This window comes from Arachis stenosperma, chromosome 1 (genome assembly GCF_014773155.1).
Source record: "Arachis stenosperma cultivar V10309 chromosome 1, arast.V10309.gnm1.PFL2, whole genome shotgun sequence".
Classification (NCBI taxonomy): domain Eukaryota; kingdom Viridiplantae; phylum Streptophyta; class Magnoliopsida; order Fabales; family Fabaceae; genus Arachis; species Arachis stenosperma.
In genome coordinates, this window is record NC_080377.1 from 117809531 (window position 1) to 117826294 (window position 16764).

General features: G+C 34.6%; 5 protein-coding genes across 6 annotated transcripts; 4 read left to right on the plus strand and 1 right to left on the minus strand.

Annotated features, from left to right (window-relative positions):
* The first annotated feature begins 235 nt into the window (after window positions 1-235).
* Window positions 236-1458, plus strand: LOC130967819 (auxin-responsive protein IAA33). 2 transcript variants are annotated; one of them, XM_057892843.1, is made up of 2 exons: window positions 236-1030; window positions 1142-1458. In XM_057892843.1, the coding sequence occupies exons 1-2, from the start codon at window positions 567-569 to the stop codon at window positions 1230-1232; spliced, it is 555 nt and encodes a 184-aa protein (XP_057748826.1). In that variant the 5' UTR covers window positions 236-566; the 3' UTR covers window positions 1233-1458. The 2 variants fall into 2 exon arrangements, with proteins under 2 accessions (XP_057748826.1, XP_057748835.1); XM_057892852.1 differs by having other exon boundaries at window positions 1164-1401.
* A 3477-nt stretch (window positions 1459-4935) lies between these two features.
* LOC130967812 ((DL)-glycerol-3-phosphatase 2) lies at window positions 4936-7933 on the minus strand. The gene is made up of 6 exons (XM_057892831.1): window positions 7764-7933; window positions 7325-7549; window positions 6926-6986; window positions 6649-6796; window positions 6372-6451; window positions 4936-5323 (listed from the first exon to the last, which is right to left on the minus strand). Exons 1-6 carry the CDS (start codon window positions 7840-7842, stop codon window positions 5206-5208), a joined length of 711 nt encoding a protein of 236 aa, XP_057748814.1. The 5' UTR covers window positions 7843-7933; the 3' UTR covers window positions 4936-5205.
* A 268-nt stretch (window positions 7934-8201) lies between these two features.
* On the plus strand, window positions 8202-8829 carry LOC130967831 (histone H4). Its single transcript, XM_057892864.1, has one exon. It carries the CDS (start codon window positions 8259-8261, stop codon window positions 8568-8570), a length of 312 nt encoding a protein of 103 aa, XP_057748847.1. The 5' UTR covers window positions 8202-8258; the 3' UTR covers window positions 8571-8829.
* An 835-nt stretch (window positions 8830-9664) lies between these two features.
* Window positions 9665-10262, plus strand: LOC130967847 (histone H4). The gene has a single exon (XM_057892883.1). The coding sequence runs from the start codon at window positions 9771-9773 to the stop codon at window positions 10080-10082; it is 312 nt and encodes a 103-aa protein (XP_057748866.1). The 5' UTR covers window positions 9665-9770; the 3' UTR covers window positions 10083-10262.
* A 663-nt stretch (window positions 10263-10925) lies between these two features.
* On the plus strand, window positions 10926-12341 carry LOC130984842 (uncharacterized). The gene has a single exon (XM_057907609.1). The coding sequence runs from the start codon at window positions 10926-10928 to the stop codon at window positions 12339-12341; it is 1416 nt and encodes a 471-aa protein (XP_057763592.1).
* The last annotated feature ends 4423 nt before the right edge of the window (window positions 12342-16764 follow it).

A 16764-nucleotide genomic window follows, 5' to 3' on the forward strand; every position in this document is an offset into this window, starting at 1 on the left:
ATTTTTTAATTAATATTTTTAATGTAGTTATTGTATTAAAATAAAAATATACATGTAATTATTGTATTAACGTAAAATTAATAATTAAAAATAATTAAATAATTAAATTATTTGTTAATAAATTATAACTCAAAAGGTCGTGGGAGGGAGGAGGCTGGGGTGCGTCGTGCATATAGACACCCATCTGATCCCTTCCGACATTTGTGCTCTCTCTCTCTCTCTTCTCTCAAGAAGATCGATCAAGAAGAAGAAGAAGTATATGAAGTCACATACATACATGCAGTGCCCCCAGCAAGAGCTAGCAGAACAAATTTAAAGCCTTCTTTAACTCTCTTTTACCAAACTCCATTCTTCTTCTTAACATTAAATCCCCTTTTCACTTTCACTACTTTAATTTCCGATCCACTTCCATCAGTTTTCATACCTAAGCTACATAACATACTATCCCCTCCTGCATTCATATTTACATCCATCATTTACTCACTTGTGTGTGCGCGTGCGCGTGCGTGTGCGTGTCTCTCTTCTAGTTACTAGGCTACTAGCTTCATCATCAAGTATTTTCCAATATGATGAACAGTTTTGACCCCTCCTTGAAACGGAGATGGCAAGAAAGTAGTGGTAGAAGACAGATCGTGATCGGTGCTGCACCTTCCAATAATAGTACTAATCCTTCTTCTTCTTTGCCTTTCTATGGTAATAAGAATGGCAAATTGCAAGGCTTCCCTGGCCTCGAAGACGACGATCTAGTTTCCACAGTAGTGCCTGCAGTCACGGTGGTTCTCGAAGGCCGTTCGATCTGCCACCGCATCAGCCTCCATAACCACGGCAGCTACCAGAGCCTAGCAAAGGCACTTCGGCAGATGTTTGTGGACGGTGCAGATTCATCAGGAACAGGAGCAAACTCTGACTATGATGATGATAATAATAATAATAATAATAATCTTGATCTGTCAAACGCCATTCCCGGTCACCTTATTGCTTATGAAGATATCGAGAACGATCTTCTTCTTGCCGGTGACCTTTCTTGGAAGTAAGCTTCAATTCTCTTAATTTCTTTTTATTTATTTGTTCAAAATTACCGGTAATTATTAATTAATTAATTGGATATTATTTATAATACTAAATTACTAATAATAATTAGGGATTTTGTACGTGTGGCGAAGAGAATCCGGATTGTTCCAGCGAAGGGAAACTCAAGGTCAAGGAAAGGTACAAGTACAAGAGAGGAATGAGTAGCTTCTTCATCAGTTGGTTGTTGTTGCTTATTAATTTGGTAATGATTTGAATATGTTGTGTGCATGTAGAAGTAAAGATAGTAGAGAAACTAGTACTCAAATAAATTGGACGGTGGAGGCTAGAAAGAAAATATGTGTGTTGATGATGCATAGGGGAATGAGTCCATACATACAAAAATTCTGGTTCAGTAGTGTGTGCTGGCTATATATATTTGTATGAATAAAAGGGGTTTGAATGAAGCTCTTAGCTTGCATCTTGGTTACGTTTGATTCATTGGGCTACGATATCTTTGTTTCATTATTTTATTCTTTTTACCACAGAAAAAGAGAACTGTTTCTTAAATCAATGTTCACATAATACGTTTTCAGTTGGCATGCATTAAGATAGATGAATATGAAAGCTCCATTATTAATAATAAGTGGTATGTAGTAGTGTTTTGTTAGCTTATAGTAGTATAATAATGGTCCAATATGCATGTCATTAAAAAGTAACAATGTAGTATGTGGAACACTCTCATATTTGCTCCCTTGCTAGGTTAAGTGCACACAAGGGATCATTTAGGCTTTGACATTGATGCATTTCCATATTCATGGACAACTCCTCCACCCTACTTCATTCGCACAGTTTCTCAAGTAGCATCTTCAATGTTCCTTAGATGAAAAAAAAAAGGAAGTCTTTTTAAGTCCCCCTCCTTCCTTAAAAATGATTTTTGCACATCATTATATATTCTTAGACAAGCTCAAGTAGGGGTCAATTTTTTTTAATTAATATGAATTATTTTTTTTAAATATTTTTTTATCCTAAATTTTAAACCATACGTTTTAAATTGTAAATTTTAAATTCTAATCCTAAATCTTAAATCCTGAAAAAAAATATAAAAAAATATTTTTACAATAAAAAATTAATTACTATTAACTAATTACAAATTGATTTTTCTTAGACGTATAAAATACATCTAAATTAAGAACTAAATGGAAAATAGATCAATTATTAGTATATTTTACTTTTTCTTTATCGATAACAATGTTGCCCTAGCTCGCTAATATATAGATAGAATTATACAGTATTACAGTATGCCTTTAATAAGAGAATTCAATTCTTAATGAATCGTCAATGGATATAGCAATCCTAATTTCATTAGGAAGAAAGCAAATTCCCTCAACAATCCCCCAAAAAAACCTAAGCATTTTAAACTATATACATATTACATGAAGATATCCAAGATTATAAATGTACTGATAACGACGTACTATATAGGAAAAACCCTTTTTCTTTTAGGTACGGTTCTAATTTATGAATAGAAAATATATACAACTCTTGAGTTATCTCGTTTTGCACTCAAGTTTAGTTTCAACTTTCCTTTGATGACAAGTTTGAAATAGTAACAAATAAATAAATAACAATATACTTTGATTATGTATCATTTCTAGTATTGAAATAGTAATGAGTCAAATTAAATATGTCTCTTCCAGTGCCCTTCACTACAAGTGGTTTTGATTCTCTTGTTCTCTAGTTGGTCGTCGATCAAATCTTTAATTATGTCTATACAAAAACTAAAAACTTCTATATTTAATTACTAGACTTTAACAGGAAATGATGAATGCTTACTACCACTTGAAACAATATAATATTTGCTCTCTTAAATAGGCCTGCCCAGGAATTTTCTTCTAGGCTTTTTTTTTTTTTCACAGTATCCTACCGTTCCACAAACCAAAATTAATCCGTCGCAAATCTAAAATTCATTTCCAGTGGCACATCTCTTGGTTCATGTGACAAGATTTGTTATCTTTAGGGTTCAATCTACATATCCATTTCCCTATCTCTCTAATTTCCCCTTCCCTATAATAAATAAGCATAAGAATCACACACTCCTCTATTTAATAAAAAGATTGTTACATGCTAATTGTAGTATATTTATTTATAACCATCCGATTACTATAATAAACATCTTCCCAAAAAGATTAAATTAATTTTAGGATTCAACAAGAATCGAACTCCTCGAACTCTTGACCTTTCGAATTTAGCACTCTAATACCATGTTATGATACCACTCATCCCAAAAACTTCAGCTGATAAAAAAAGGTAACACTAATAGTTATATCTCTAATATTCCATAAACCTCTATTGTACCCATTGTACAAGTATTCCATTGGCTACTCATACTTTCCCTTTATTTTATTATACACACCATATATAATTAGTAGTTTATTTATAACTTAGTTTTTTTAATTTTTTTAATATAACTTTTAATATTGTAAATTAAAATGATTAGTTGTAAATATTTTTAAAGCATGAATTAAACGTATGATCTAAGAGAATAATATTTCCCCTATTATTATTTAGTTCATTTTCAAACAAACATTTTAATTAAAAATATCTTGATACAGTATATTGTACAAATACAGACCTTAAAAAATTTATTTACCTTGCATGCAGATGAGCTTTAATACAATAAGATATTGAGTGACACAAATATATTTTAAAATATATATATATATATATATATATATATATATATATATTTACGTAATTCATTGTAAAATAATAATTTATTTTTTCATTATTTTAGTATCACTGACTCTACTTTATATCTTAAAACACTTCCGAATGAACCTAACATATATTGTGTTCATGTGCATGTGAACCACTACTAACATATATATCTTATATCTTCCCACATGCTCCTCCCTATTTCTCATCCTACATCCAACTCTAGAGATTCTTTTATCTATCCATTACCAGGTCTTAACTGACCAGATGACAAGTTATGGAACCACCAATTTAAATTTGGAGCCTCTAAATTAGCTTTCAAACCTAAAGGCCAGGGGCAAAATCTTACTCCAATTTATTTAAATCAATAAATATGGACCACAGGAAGATAAATGTAGAGGACCACTGCCAACAAGTCAACAGTTAAGTGAACACTGAAAAGCAGACAGAAGGATGGGGAATCTGATATACATGATTAATGGGGAAGGGGAAAGTTACATTATCCTTGTTTAGTTTGAATAGTTCAAGTAAGTCTTTATGTGTAAATAGAACAATGACATTCCAATTGCTATTGAACAAAATTAATAACATAACATACCCCTTCTGCTATTCAAAAGATTTATTTTCTATTTCCTAATTTTAATCTTTGTACAAAATTAATGATAGAGATGTTGCATGTCAACCTCCCACTCCAAATGACTTGGCTACTAAGTTGGAACACAGGGATTAGTAGTAAATATAATAAGGTAGTGTTTATTTAAAAGCTCCAAACAAGACAACTGAGTTTAAAGTAACATATATGAGGTTTTTATGACCTATAAAAACCAACAAAAAGCCAATAAAGTTGCACTAATTACCAAGTTGGAAATATTGTTACCAACAAGCAGTGCATTAGTTATTCTCTCAGAATATATTTATTATTTATTTTATTTCAAAATAGTCAACATTTTTTTCAAAACAAATAAATTGCATTTAAAATTTTAAATATACCAAAGTAATAATCAAACCGACATTTATTTTATAATAGGATAACCAACCAGCTAACACCCGCTTCCAGTTACGTTTCAATCTGTAAATAAACTATGAAAGTTGAAAACCGTTGTTTTATTAGGCAACTTAATTATTACTAGCCTATATAGTAGAGTTTTGACATCAAATACATTCACGTTTTATGCTACATACGTAAGGAAATATGTAATACTAAGCAAATACATAGACCATGGTCCCAAATCTAAAGCCGTATTGGTGAAAGGTGATGGCAACATTATTAGTAGCAGTATTATCAAGAACACAGAATATGAACGTCAAACAATGTAATAGCTGACAATGCAGCAAAAAAAAAAAAAAGACAGAAACTGACATTCTATGGAAATGGATTAATGAGTCATAAATATAGTTGTACATCAGTGGTGCCAGCTTTTTTCTGACCGCAGTGGAAACTGTACGGCATCTGGAGGTTTAACTTAAGCTTCCATTATCTTAGAAGGGTGGTAAACCCCATTCACTAGGGTTGAAATCCATCAATGAGTTTAAGACTAGATCTGCTGTATCATGAAAAGACTTGTCCAGTCTTGGATCCGGAACCATAACAACAAACCTGTGTGACAGACACGTAACAGAAAGAGATCAACATCAAGAATAAATTTAAATCTCTACTACTACATCAAATTGCACAATGTATCTATATTTATCCAAACAACATGCAACTGAATATTGATTTAGGCAAGAAATAGGAACAAGTAAAAACACCACCATCATTACATAGTGTTCAGAGGTACCCGTATCACATTGAATGCTATATTACCATCAGATCAATATCAGACAAAATTTTGTATCCATTTTCTGTTAAGCATGGGGTTTGATTGATCACTTTGCTTTTCATTTTTCAAATGATATTATTAGCCCGCTCACGAGTTAGACTTAGATGTAGTACTAAGTTCTTAACTTTTGAAACTAAATAGTGTAACATAATTTTTAAAATATTAGAGCTTATCATGCTTGAAATTCCACCAATACCATGCAAGCCATTAGCCACCTCAAACTTTCAGAGCTAACAAATGAGGAGGATTTCAATTCTTGGAATGTTTATAGGTAAGAAATCAATTCATAATTAAGTAAGCAATAACAGATTCCTACTTTGATAACAGAACAGTTGGGACGATCTATCAGACTCAACAGATCCCTTTTTTCAGTGATTGCATCTGGTTGGCAGAACTTATCAGCTGCCGCTAAAAATTAGATTAGTTTCCACTCAAACTTAAGCCATCATTAGAATATAAAAGATGGTGGAAGTCAAATCCGCTCACTTGCCTGTGAACACTAATATTTACAATTCATAGTTTTCACTCCTAGGACATACTAAACATATTGCACAATGGTGTCGTGTATCGTATATACTAGAGATTAGAGAAAGAGGCAGAGAAAGAAATGATCCTAATTCAAAGTGACATAAAGTCAATACGAAGACGCAATCTGTAATAACTGTTAGGAAGCAATAATGCAACATATGGAACTGATAAATCTATCAACTTATATTCATTCTATTAAACGTCGGAAAATGTTTTTGGAAACAAAATTTGTTTAGATGAAAAAATGAAAATAAAAGAAAAGAACAGGGATATTTTTCAATGGCTCAATCTACTTACATCCCAGCATTTTTAGCTGCAAGAACTCCTGAAGGTGCATCTTCAAAAACAAGAACGTTAGAAGGATCTGCCGGTCCACCCTGTTGACCAGCTGAACATTAACTACAACATCACCATATACGACTACTAACTACAGAGTTTGAAATAAAACAACTAAAAACGAATCCAATACCAAGTTCAGATTAGGAAAAAGAAAAGTCAATTGTAACCACTCAATCTGCAGTCATTTTTGTCATCTGGTAATTGTAAGGTATTCATAACATGGTAATTGGTATACCTCAAATCTCTTGGCTGCTGCAAGAAATACATCTGGAGATGGTTTGCCTTGTTTAACTTCAGGGTCATCACCAAGAACAACATGATGCATCAAAGCAAAGAGTTCACCATGTCTTTGAGTTTTCAATTCAAAGTGTCGCTTGTGAGAACTGTACATTAAATTTCGATACAACTTCATAAAAAAATTTCCTTCCAAATAGATGCATGACAGAAAACAATCGCTTCTTTATACATCAAAACAAAACCAACAAGAATAAAAAAAAAAAAAAAAAACATACCCAGTTGCCAAGGCAATTGGAACACCTTTTGCATGTAAATGTCTGAGTAAACGATCAGCACCTATAATATACAAACCAAACAGGGACAATATATAAGCATGGTTGCATATGAAAACAGAAAACTAACCCTTGACAGCAGAGCCAATCTCACCGCTGTCTAAGATATGTGTTTCAAAGCAGCCAAGCATGGCGGCATTGATTTAATTTACTGATATTGCAAAACAAAAAAGTGTCCCGATCTAAGCTACTGCTATTAAAGGCATCCATTTAACAATGCCTGTTTGATAGCATTCTCTAATGATCTTAAATGCCAATTCCAGAATTCTAGTTTCCATAGTTACTAGGGATAGGAATGTTAAAAAGAAAAAGAGGTCCAATCTACATTTTTTCAAAATATACCTGGCATGAGCTCACTTGTTGGGAACAATTCCTGAAGCATCTCCTCTCTTTCAACCAAAAACTGCTCGGCGCTAAGAGAATCGCTAATTCCACTCTCTTCAACGAAGACCCTAGCAGCTTCTATTGCTTTCCTTCCCATCATCTTGGCCTTGAGGCTCCAATCGAATGTTTTGTTGTATCTGGCTAGTATCTTTTCCTGAACCTCAGTGTAGAATTTCTCCGTGTCTGCAAAAAAGCGTAATTCTCCATCATAATCATAAATCTCCCTAGCAATAGCACTTGAAATGCAGTTGTTGAATGCATGACTTATGCAAGTAATGTAACAGAAAAGAAAATAGCAGATTCAGAATCCTAAACTTGGCAAAGCTAATAAGAGTGAACCAAGCTGGAGACAAATGGAGAGTATCACATACGAGTAGTGTATAGTAGAGAGAGGTACCGAGCAAGAGACCGTCCATGTCGAAAATGACGTGGGTGATTTGTTTTCTGAGTGAGTTGGGTGCACAAGAATTGGCCATTGCGCTGCGAACAGAGAGAGATCTGATTGGGAAGGAATATTTCTGCCCTGTTCTCCAGGTTTCTGATATGGGCTTCCGTTACATATTTTAGCATAGATGGGTCAGCCTTTTTTGTAGCCCATTATCACTACTTCAGTCCAAAAACGTGGTTTATTTTCAGACCAAAAAATCCCGCGGGCACAATCACTCTCCACGAATTAGTTTTTGCCGTATATGTCCAATCACAATGAAGCATTTCAGATCCAACGGTGAAAACGTGGAAGTAACTCAATGACACGGATAAGCATCGAATCCAACGGTCGCAAGTGTATCGTCTCACGTTATATAAACTCCAGATCCCAACTTCTTCTTCCACTTCTCACTACACTCGTCACTCATTGTATTTCTTTTGGAGTAGCATCCAATCAGCATCAGCCATGTCTGGAAGAGGAAAGGGAGGTAAGGGCCTCGGAAAGGGAGGAGCTAAGCGTCACCGTAAGGTACTGAGGGATAACATCCAGGGTATCACCAAACCCGCCATTCGCCGTCTCGCAAGGCGTGGCGGTGTGAAGCGTATCAGCGGTCTCATTTACGAGGAGACACGTGGTGTTCTCAAGATCTTCCTTGAGAACGTCATTCGTGACGCCGTGACCTACACTGAGCACGCTCGCCGCAAGACAGTTACTGCCATGGATGTCGTCTATGCTCTCAAGAGGCAAGGCAGGACTCTCTATGGTTTTGGAGGCTAAACCTCATCTCAAATTGGGGATTTTTAGCATTGTTTACGGAATTAGGGTTTATTATAGTCTCTGCTTCGATGAATATGCTTTTGTTCATATTATATTGTGGACTAGCTCTTCAATTGAGTATTTAACAATGCTTTTAGTTGGCTCTGAGTTTATATTGTGGATTAGTCATAGGTAGAAGTTGTTGTTTCAATCTGATTGTAGCTCTGGTTTCGTGCAATACGAAATTTATAATAGTACATGATGTTCCGCTTCTGCCTCAGTTCTCCAATTCTATGACGAATTAATCAATTATAGCATATTTGGTGATAATTGTCTATTATTAATGAGTGTACCTTCTTGAAGGTTCATGCCTGGTCTGCACTGGTTGAAAAATTCTTACACTTTTTTTGTGTATGTTCGGAATTGAACTATGTTCTGAATCTTTGTGAATTAAGGAAAAGTAATGGGCACGTTAGCTGCATTTTGCTCTATGTTTTATTATAATATTCACTCGTTAATAAAAAACTAACTTTGTTCTTCACGATGGAGAATTTTCTACTTCTCTGCTTTGTATATTTTCATTTGAGAATGGAGATTCTCAAACCCATGTATGTTAATGACTGAATTGAGACCAAGCTCTATCATGAAACTCGGTAAATTTTTTTCCTTTAAAAAAAAATGTTTATGATGACCGAAATTGGCCCCAAATGTTGGTGACAAAAAAAAAGATTTTCGACCCTAAATATACACAATGATCCAGTTTAGCGTACAAGTAAGCCGAAACATATATGACATTGTACACAAAGATGAAAAAAAAACATACCCCATTAATGAACTAGAGAATTTAGTACGTAGATTTAAAATAGGTGTTACACAACATATACAAGGGCTAGGTAGAATAACAACCAAAATCGTAGATTTATAGAAATTAGTCGTTTTCAAATAAAAATGAGAAGAGCGGTCTTTGGTATTTAGTATTTACCCTTAAATAATTCCAAATTTTCAAATCCCCCGCTATCCCTCCATTACCATTTCAGCCAATCAAAATGAAGCAATCCAAATCCAACGATCCCCCTTTACAAACAACTCCGTCACAAAGATCACTACCCAACCCAACCATCATACCTTATAAAACCTCGCAGATCCTCCACATTTTAACTCATCATATTTTGCCCATTAATTCCACATCGTATTATTTGCCTCAACAAAAAGCTATCAACCATGTCCGGAAGAGGAAAGGGTGGCAAGGGCCTCGGAAAGGGAGGAGCTAAGCGCCACCGTAAGGTTCTGAGGGATAACATCCAGGGTATCACCAAGCCCGCCATTCGCCGTCTTGCAAGGCGTGGTGGTGTCAAGCGTATCAGCGGTCTCATCTACGAGGAGACACGTGGCGTTCTCAAGATCTTCCTTGAGAACGTCATTCGCGATGCCGTCACTTACACCGAGCACGCTCGCCGTAAGACAGTTACTGCCATGGATGTCGTCTACGCACTCAAGAGGCAGGGCAGGACCCTCTATGGATTTGGAGGCTAAATGAACTTCTCTTAATTTGAGATTTTAGCGTTTAGATTTATTTTCCTAGTTTTGAATTCGATTTTCTGGATGTCCCTCTTTAGGGACTTGTTTTGTTGATACGAGATTATGACTCTTTGAATGAATGGTGTAAGGCTTTTACTATCAGGTGTATAAATGAAAACTGATTGTTTCCTGTTAATTCATTATAAATCAACTTGCATCACTAGAATTTTTATGAAGAGTTTTTGAAGTTAAAATGGTCAAAGAAGAAGCAAAATTTTAGTTGAATACAATAATCATCAATTTCCTAGATATTGCTAGAAGTTAACATATTGGAAGCTTGAAGATTTTTAAAGAACATTCAAGAGAATAGTACAATTACAACATTCTACAACATTGAAGAAATTCAAAATCAAATTGAATTGAAATTGAAGACCAAGCATCCTAAATTAGAAGATTATGGAAACTACATGAATACAAGTTGAAAGAAGATTCATGAAGCCAACTTATAAAATAGTAGTCATTACAAAATTGAGTTGTAATTCATAAATTATTATTTTAGTAGGAAGCATTGCCTATATAAAGGCACATATGCCTTGTGTATTGTATGTGTGTTCCATAAATGAAATTGAATATGTTTTGAAATATTAGAAATTCTCTCCTTAGTATTATGAGTGTTAGTGAGTTTGAGAGATGAAAAATATGATAGCGTCATTTATATGAGTGAGTGATCCTAGGGCCAATATAGTGTGGGTATTATATTTACATTTGGTATCAGAGCTGGTTAATCCAGCGCCTGGTGTCTGAGAGTTTGTGAGGTGTGGAAGAGTTCTCACATAGTTGTTTATTCAAAGAGTCAGTATGGCAAACACTTTCAATATTGTGTGGTCCGGTTCCAAGTTAGATGGGAAACTTGATTATAGTTATTGGGAAACTTTGATGTCTACCCATTTGAAGGCCCAAAACATATGGAACTTCATTGAACCGGGTTTGCAAGAAGGAGCAGATGCTGCCCAACAAAGGAGAGATCAATTGGCGCTATCTCAAATTCATCAAGGAGTAGATTATACGGTGTTTGGCAAAATAGCAAATGCCAAAAGTACAAAAGAAGCATGGAACACGTTGAAGCTGTCATACAAAGGCGTAGATAAAGCTCAGAAAGCAAAGCTACAGTCTCTGAGAAGAGAATATGAAAGGTACGAGATGTCTAGCTCAGAAACTGTTGAGCAATATTTTACTCGTGTTACAGATCTTGTCAATAAGATGAGAGTCTATGGAGAAGATATGCCCGATAGCAAAGTGGTGGAGAAAATTCTTCGCACCATGCCGATGAAGTATGACCATGTGGTGACTACGATACTAGAGTCCCACGATATGGATACTATGACGATTGCAGAGTTGCAAGGAACCATGGAAAGCCACATCAGTAGAATACTGGAGAAGTCAGAAAAATCAACCGAGGAAGCCCTGAAAAGTCGAGTGAATTTCAACAACGTTGCAGAATCAAGCCGTACACAAGAAGGACGAGGTCGTGGTTTTAATTTTCACAATAGAGGTAGAGGAAGTTTTAGAGGTAGAGGTCGTGGCAATTACAACCAAGGAAGTTACAACAATTTTACACCACCTAATCAAGGAAGAGGTGGAACGAATTTCAGGCCTGTCAACCGAGGAAGAGGTCGAGGCAATTTTTATCAAGAAAGAGCCAATTTCAACTGTTTTCATTGTGGAAAGTATGGACACAAAGCAACAGATTGCAGATTCAAAATGGTGAATAACAATCAAGCACTCGTTGCAGAAAATCAGCATCAAAATACTGATGACAATCCGGGTACTCAGACTTTATTTTTTACAAGTAATTCATGTGCTGAAGATGAAAATATATGGTACTTGGATAATGCTTGCAGTAATCATATGTCTGATAGAAAGGAGTTATTTTCTTCAATAGATGATTCAGTTAAACTATTATTGAAGTTTGGTAATAGTACAAAGATCCCTATTGAAGGAAAAGGGCACATACCAATTAGATTGAAAGATGGTTCTCTGAGTTATATTTCTGATGTTTTCTATGCTCCTGAACTTGATTACAATTTACTGAGTATGGGACAATTATCTGAGAAGGGATATAAGATGATAACTTATCGTGGATATTGCACTGTATTTGACAACAATGGAAGGTTCATTGATAAAGCAAAGATGACTTCAAACAGAATGTTTCCGTTAAAAATTCAACATGTTAATCCCTCTTGCATGAGTTCTGTGATACTTGATGATAACTAGTTGTGGCATATGCGGTTTGGACACTTTCATTTTTCTGGCCTAAACTACCTGTCAAGAAAATGACTTGTTTCTGGTCTACCACGGATTCATATTCCCAATTGTGTTTGTGAGATTTGTCAACTGGGAAAGAAGCACAGAGATCCATTCCCTACAAGAAAGTCTTGGAGAGCTAGAAGATTACTTGAAATTGTGCATTCAGATCTTTGTTCTGTAGAAGTTTTAAGTAATGGTGGTAGCAGGTACTTTATCACTTTTATTGATGATTTTAGTAGATATACATGGGTATACTTTCCGAAGCAAAAATCAGAAGCATGTGATGTCTTTAAGACATTCAAGGTGTTTGTCGAAAAACAAAGTGGCTGTAAAATCAAAATTCTCAGAATAGACAGAGGAACAGAATATCTTGCATGTTCAGAATACTTTAAGCAACACGGAATTCAACACCAACTAACAACTAGATACACTCCTCAACAAAATGGAGTTGCTGAAAGAAAAAATAGAACCATCATGGATATGGTCAGATGCATGCTCAAGTCAAAACAAATGCCTAAAGAGTTTTGGGCAGAAGCAGTCGCAACAGCTGTTCATATTTTAAACAGATGTCCAACAAAAAGTGTTCGTGATAAAACTCCAGAGGAAGCTTGGAGTGGAAAGCGGCCTTCCATTCATCATTTCAGAGTCTTTGGGTGTATTACTTATGCCCACGTACCAGATCAATTAAGGAAGAAGTTAGACGACAAAGGTGAGAAGTGTATCTTTATTGGCTATAGCACAGACTCAAAAGCATACAAGTTGTACAATCCAGTATCAAAGAAAGTGATCATCAGCAGAGACGTGACGTTCGACGAGAAAGACATATGGGACTGGAACACAAAGACAGAAAAGCATCCGATTGTAATTTCAAATACATGTGATGATGAAGAAGAAAGACAACCAGATGCAACCGAACAACCTGAATCATCTAGAAGACCTCAAAGAGAGCGGAGACTACCTGCTAGATTAGCAGATTATGAAGTTGGCAATGACAACGATCCATTTGATGAAGAAATCATAAATTTTGCTCTATTTTCAGATTGTGAGCCATTGAACTTTAAAGAAGTCTTTAAAGACAACAATTGGAAGAAAGCAATGGATGAGGAGATTCATGCCGTTGAGAAGAATGACACATGGGAGCTGACAGATTTACCAACAGATAAGAAGCCGATTGGAGTAAAGTGGGTTTACAAGACTAAGTACAAACCCAATGGTGAATTTGATCATTTCAAAGCAAGATTAGTTGCAAAGGGATACAAACAAAAATCAGGTATCGACTACTTTGAAGTATTTGCTCCTGTTGCTAGATTAGACACTATTCGTATGATTATTTCACTCTCGGCTCAAAATAAGTGGAAGATACATCAAATGGATGTTAAGTCTGCATTTCTAAATGACACTTTAGAAGAAGAAGTGTATGTTGAGCAACCTGCAGGATATGAAGTTCTTGGAAAAGAAGATAAAGTTTATAAATTGAAGAAAGCTTTGTACGACTTAAAGCAAGCACCAAGAGCATGGTACAAGAAGATTGATTCTTATTTCATTGAGAATGGTTTTAGAAGATGTCCGTTTGAGCATACTCTTTGTATCAAGTTCGTTGAACCTGGAGATATCTTGATCGTGTGTCTTTATGTTGATGATTTGATCTTTACTGGGAACAATTTGAAGGTAATTGCAGAATTCAGGGAGGCTATGATAAAGCACTTTGAAATGATAGATATGGGCTTGATGTCTTACTTTCTTGGCATTGAAGTGGTTCAAAGAGATGATGGGATTTTCATTTCTCAGAAGAAATATGCAAATGATATTTTGAAGAAATTTCAGATGGAGCATTCAAAGCCAGTTTCTACTCCAATCGAAGAGAAGTTCAAGTTGCTGAGAGAAGATAAAGGAAGAACAGTGAATCCTACATATTACAAAAGCTTGATTGGAAGTCTAAGGTACTTAACTGCGACTAGACCAGATATTGTATTTGGAGTTGGTTTGCTTAGCAGATTTATGGAGGAGCCTTGTACCAACCATTTGCAAGTGGCAAAGAGAATTCTTCGATATATCAAATGTGCTTTAAATGATAGAATTTATTATGAGAATACTAATGAAGTAAACCTTGTTGGCTACACTGATAGTGATTGGGCCGGAGATATAGAAACAAGAAAAAGTACTTCAGGGTTTGTATTTCATCTTGGTTCTGGTGCAATTTTATGGTCGTCAAAGAAACAACCAGTAGTAGCACTATCTACAGCAGAAGCAGAATATATAGCAGCAGCAAGTTGTGAAACACAAGCAGTTTGGCTAAGAAGAATTCTTGAGGAATTGAACGAGAAACAAAATACTCCAACAACAATATTTTGCGATAATAAGTCAGCTATTGCACTTTGCAAAAATCCAGTATTCCATGGAAGATCGAAGCATATTGATATTCGATTTCACAAATCAGAGAGTTGGTGAATGAAAAAGAAGTTGTGATTGAGTACTGTCCAACTGAAGAACAAGTTGCAGATATCTTTACAAAGCCATTGAAGACAGAGTTATTTTACAAATTGAAGAAGATGCTTGGAATGATTAATTCTGCAAGCTTGATTTAAGGGAGGCAATGTTAATTCGTTATAAATCAACTTGCATCACTAGAATTTTCATGAAGAGTTTTTTAAGTCAAAATGGTCAAAGAAGAAGCAAAGTTTTAGTTGAATACAATAATCATCAATTTGCTAGATATTGCTAGAAGCTAACATATTGGAAGCTTGAAGATTTTTGAAGAACATTTAAGAGAATAGTACAATTACAACATTCTACAACATTGAAGAAATTCAAAATCAAATTGAATTGAAATTGAAGACCAAGCATCCTAAATTAGAAGATTATGGAAACTACATGAATACAAGTTGAAAGAAGATTCATGAAGCCAACTCATAAAATAGTAGTCATTACAAAATTGAGTTGTAATTCATAAATTATTATTTTAGTAGGAAGCATTGCCTATATAAAGGCACATATGCCTTGTATATTGTATGTGTGTTCCATAAATGAAATTGAATATGTTTTGAAATATTAGAAATTCTCTCTTTAGTATTATGAGTGTTAGTGAGTTTTAGAAATGAAAAATATGATAGCGTCATTTATATGAGTGAGTGATCCTAGGACCAATATAGTGTGGGTATTATACTTACATTTCCTATTTTCTGAATTTGCTGACTTTTATTAGTTCAATTTGCTCTTTTTGTTGTTGTAGCTTGCAGATTCTTATTATTTGAATATTTATTTGTTTTTGGGTGCTAGCTTCTATCTTTGTATAATGTTATGGTTGGGGGATTGTTTTTATGTAAGATTAATCTGAATTTTGATTTGTAGGATGGATGTGATTTAGTGCATCTTAATAGGTTTTATTTTTAGTATTTTCATCTAAATGTTTGACAAGGCTATTTTAAATTGAGGCAATCGGTAAGGTATAATTTATTGAAAGCTCAAATGCTCACCAAGACTACTTTAGATCTTAGTTTGTTAAAAGTTGTAAATTTGTAATACATAAGTTACCACACCTGTGAGTAAAAAAGAAAATCTGTTGCATCTGGCTTTTTATTCGGCTACTATATGAAATCAGGAATTTTTTCTAATATAAATTATAAAAAATATTATGATTTTTTGCCGGGGTGTAAGCTGAACTTGCTAATTTTAATTTTTATAGAGTTCGTCATGGGATGCGGCGAACTTGTCCAAATACAAAAAAACGTGCATTTGGATAAATAAATTTTAGAAATGGATTTTGAGAAAATAAATATTTTTCATAATTTATATTAAAAAAATTCATCAAATCAGAATATTCTTTTTCGCCTTAATAAAAAAACAAAAAGTATTTTCTTACAAATATGAGCAAATATCAATAGTATACAACAACAACAAAACTGTCTCATTAGTAGAAGCCATTGACCTCTATCATGTATCATGTCTAAAATGATATCGTTTATATGTAGATCTCGTTTGACCAACTCATAGATAGTATTCCTAAGTCTTTCTCTATCTTTCACCCTTTACCCATCTTCCATCTCATCCACCCTCCTGACTGGGTATTTTTTCGCTCTTCTTCTCACATGTCCAAATCACTTAAAGCACGATTCTACTATTTTTTCCACAATAAATGCTACCTCAACTCTCTCTCTTATATATTCGTTCTTTATTTTATCTAATCGCGTATGACCACTTATCTATTTTAACATCTTCATCTTTGCCACACTTAACTTATGTTGGTGCTCTTCTTTAGCCGTCCAACACTATGTACTATAAAGTATAGACGGTTTGATAGCAGTGCGATAGAATTTATATCTAAGTTTTAAAGGTACTTTTTTATCACATATAAAACCAGACGCACTCTACCATTTTGACCAACCTGTTTGGA

What these genes read in the sequence shown, in the direction of transcription:
- LOC130967847 (XM_057892883.1), top strand. Translation starts at nt 9,771, where the DNA reads ATGTCCGGAAGAGGAAAGGGTGGCAAGGGCCTCGGAAAGGGAGGAGCT.
- LOC130967831 (XM_057892864.1), top strand. Translation starts at nt 8,259, where the DNA reads ATGTCTGGAAGAGGAAAGGGAGGTAAGGGCCTCGGAAAGGGAGGAGCT.
- LOC130984842 (XM_057907609.1), top strand. Translation starts at nt 10,926, where the DNA reads ATGGCAAACACTTTCAATATTGTGTGGTCCGGTTCCAAGTTAGATGGG.
- LOC130967819 (XM_057892843.1), top strand. Translation starts at nt 567, where the DNA reads ATGATGAACAGTTTTGACCCCTCCTTGAAACGGAGATGGCAAGAAAGT. An exon ending in GCCGGTGACCTTTCTTGGAA is followed by an intron (nt 1,031 to 1,141) that starts GTAAGCTTCAAT and finishes AATAATAATTAG; the next exon opens with GGATTTTGTACGTGTGGCGA.
- LOC130967812 (XM_057892831.1), bottom strand. Translation starts at nt 7,842, where the DNA reads ATGGCCAATTCTTGTGCACCCAACTCACTCAGAAAACAAATCACCCAC. An exon ending in CCAATTGCCTTGGCAACTGG is followed by an intron (nt 6,797 to 6,925) that starts GTATGTTTTTTT and finishes TTTAATGTACAG; the next exon opens with TTCTCACAAGCGACACTTTG. An exon ending in CAGCAGCCAAGAGATTTGAG is followed by an intron (nt 6,452 to 6,648) that starts GTATACCAATTA and finishes GCTGGTCAACAG; the next exon opens with GGTGGACCGGCAGATCCTTC.